This window comes from Quercus robur, chromosome 2 (assembly GCF_932294415.1).
Source record: "Quercus robur chromosome 2, dhQueRobu3.1, whole genome shotgun sequence".
Taxonomy (NCBI): Eukaryota; Viridiplantae; Streptophyta; class Magnoliopsida; order Fagales; family Fagaceae; genus Quercus; species Quercus robur.
The window spans coordinates 31432150-31435285 of NC_065535.1; the positions used below are offsets into that span (position 1 = coordinate 31432150).

Genomic DNA, 3136 nt, shown 5'->3' on the forward strand with positions numbered 1-3136 from the left:
GTTTTCAATAGGATGTATAAGAAATGAAGAGTTTAATATAGGGTTTATTGGAAAAGTGATAAGCAAAAGATAAAAAAGTTGGTTTTTTCTTCCAAATTTGAAGAAATTTTGCTAAATGGGGTGTGAGTACTCCTACTTCCTCATGAATTTTCTTTCATGCTATTTAACATTATCTAGGCAAAAATATTGCACATATTGCATCATGTATAAAATATTTCTGTCTTATTTAAGTCGCTTGCTCATTGCAATTTTCCATGTATGTACTCCTAAAATTCAAAATTGAGCAGGGAGGGTCTTATATTGGAGGTGTCATGATTTTGTTTTTGTATTATCTTCCCTTTTGATATTTCTCTCCTTGTTTTATATGTACCCTTAAAAATCAAATTTGAGCCAGAAGGGCCTTATGTTGGAGGTGCCATGAATTTCCCCCTTTTTGACATCTTTCTCATCTTTGCATTTTAGGTTAGGGTATAGATTATTAGGAGGTGTTTTCCTCATTGATACTTTTTAATTTTTTTTTTTTTTTTGAAAAATAACATTTGCACTATAATGGGTTTCTTCCATACATCATTTTCCATCACCCATAGTTTGTAGGAGTGTTCACACGTTGATCAGTTTATGATTAACTTGTCGCTCGATCCTTGTATGTTGGGTTACAAAGTGAGTGACCTGATGCATACTGAAATGATTGAGTTATTGATTACATTAAAAAAAAAAAAAAAAAAAATTATTGTTGGATGCAGCTAATTTTGTTGCATCCAACGAGATTGCTATAGCAAGTACGAAAGGGCAGCACATATATGATATACCTAACCTATATGTGCTTTCGGGGTATGTCAAAGGTTGAGGGACGTGGTCAACAGGCTAAGCGGGATGCAAATGCCTATACCTGTTATCTAACCTACATGGGCTAGGTTTGGCAATTCCAATCCTAATTTTGACAACGATGCCTTATTTGGTTAGATCAAGTTCATTGGATTCATAAACCGTCCTAATAGGATGATTGTGAGAGATATTTGGCTGGCAGTCAAAGCTTACTTGAATATGTCTTAGAATTCATTCAAGATGTGAGCAAAAGAACATGATCCATCGATTACTTTTATTGGAACTTTATTTTATTTTTTATTTTTATATAATTTATGTGGAGTAAGATTTAAATCCCTATTATCTATTAGAAATATAGAACAATGCTATTTGACCTAAAGGTTATTGGCCGAACTTTGTTTCTACTTATTTATTTATTTTTGTATCCAATTACTAAGACCACCCATTTGAGTCTAAATATGTCAAAAGTAACATTGATTTTGAAGTTTGAATCTTATGTAGATAAAACTTACCCATATGTAGTGGATTGAGGTGACCACTCGATATTACTATATTCAGTTATGATTTTCATATCTGACTTACTAAAGTCTGTCTTGAAGTTGCTTAATGGATTGAATAGGCAAAGATTAAATTGACTAAACAATATTTATTGTGTAAGTGTGCTCTTATTTCCGTATGTATAATCAACACCTAATTTCTGCACCCGAGACACATTATTTCTCCCTATAGTTAAGTGTTGACTTTAATTTTTATCACAAGCGTGTGCGTTTCATTTTTTTATGATAATGCTGCAAATCCTAGGTGAGATTCTCCAACTATGAACTATGGTGCTTCCAATTAGCACCGAAAAAAGAAAAAAAAAAGGGACGGTTTTAAACCAAGGTTCATTAGAAAAGAAATTGTTTCCTTAAAGCACACGTAGGGGCGGTTTTTCAATAATTTAAGAGTTTGATTTTTTTTTTTTTTTCCAAATCCATTATTCAACTCAAAGTTTTAGTAAATTAAGAAATAAAGAACACTTATAGCGGTCAAAATTATAAAACAGACTCCATAGAGTACTTGAGTCGCTATTTATTATACCCTATAGTTTCTTGCAATGTTCTTTTGCTTTCAAATTAGAGATGTGGGCCACTGTTCACTGTTTAATAGTCATGCTGCTAGACTTTTTTTTTTTTTGGGACAAGTAATTAAGGAGAAGAAAGTCATACTGCTAGGTGCTAGCTGTTCATGTATAAATAGGGTACACATATGCCCTGAAAGCCACTGCATATGATTCAAAAACCAAACTAGAAGAGAAAGAAGAGAGGAAAAATGGCAATGGAAAGTACCAAAAATGAGTCTTATTTTGTTTTCATGAACTACGATCCGGAATATGAGCGCCTACGAGCTGATCGGTCAGTCATGTACTTGCATTACATTATATATTCTTTCATTATTTTTTGGGATAAATTTTGTTACATGTTGTTTTTCTTAATGAATCTTTTAATGTCATTGTCTCACTTCACTTTGTTTCTTTCTTTTATGGCCTTTTTTTATTATACAAAAGAACAAAGAAAGGGGCATATGAGCTTGATTTGTATCTAAGTAAGAAGCATGATGAGCTTCTAGCAAGCACCCTTGAGCCAGGCAGCTACAAGAAGACATTATCTTTGGTCATTGTTGATGGTTTTTCTGTAGAAATTACTGAGGATCAGGTATTTCTATTATAGACATAGTTTATTTCAAAATGCATGATTTTTCAGTTTTAGGTAAAAATAAAGTCAACCAAGTCAAGCTTATCTCTAGCTTTTTGATGGGTTTATTTTATTTATTTCGTTAATATTTTGAAACAGGCCAATGAGCTTCGATCTGCAAATGGAGTGAGGATTGTGGAGAAGAATCAAGAGCTTGCTTAGTATGGCATTCTAGTATAGAAGATGTTTAATATATATGTCGGTTGGGACATTTCTTAGCAACTGTATCACTTATCTTAAAGAGTTTAGGTAAAATCAAGAGAGATTTGTTTTGAGAATCTCCTGTATTGATGCAATTATAACGCCAGCCATCTAGTTTTGGAGGCTTAATGCAGGTTCAGCTTGTTTCTGAAGTGTCCAAGTATTATATATAACTAATGCTAAGAAGTTTTTTTTTTTTGAGAAATAATTTCATTCTCTTTTCTTAAACCATATATTCTCAAATGATTTGATTTGATTTGATTAAGCATATTCAGATTTAATGGTTGAAATCAAGTGGCATAAAAACATAAATTCAATTGACAGCGACAGCCTTATTAGTGCTCTGGTCATAAGTTTTAAACTAAGACTTCATGAAT

The 3136-nt window shown here is 32.3% G+C and overlaps 1 protein-coding gene across 1 annotated transcript; it reads left to right on the plus strand.

Moving 5' to 3' along the window:
• The first annotated feature begins 2048 nt into the window (after positions 1–2048).
• On the plus strand, positions 2049–2911 carry LOC126706340 (subtilisin-like protease SBT2.5). The gene is made up of 3 exons (XM_050405759.1): positions 2049–2219; positions 2372–2519; positions 2658–2911. Exons 1-3 carry the CDS (start codon positions 2137–2139, stop codon positions 2718–2720), a joined length of 294 nt encoding a protein of 97 aa, XP_050261716.1. The 5' UTR covers positions 2049–2136; the 3' UTR covers positions 2721–2911.
• Positions 2912–3136: the final 225 nt, after the last annotated feature.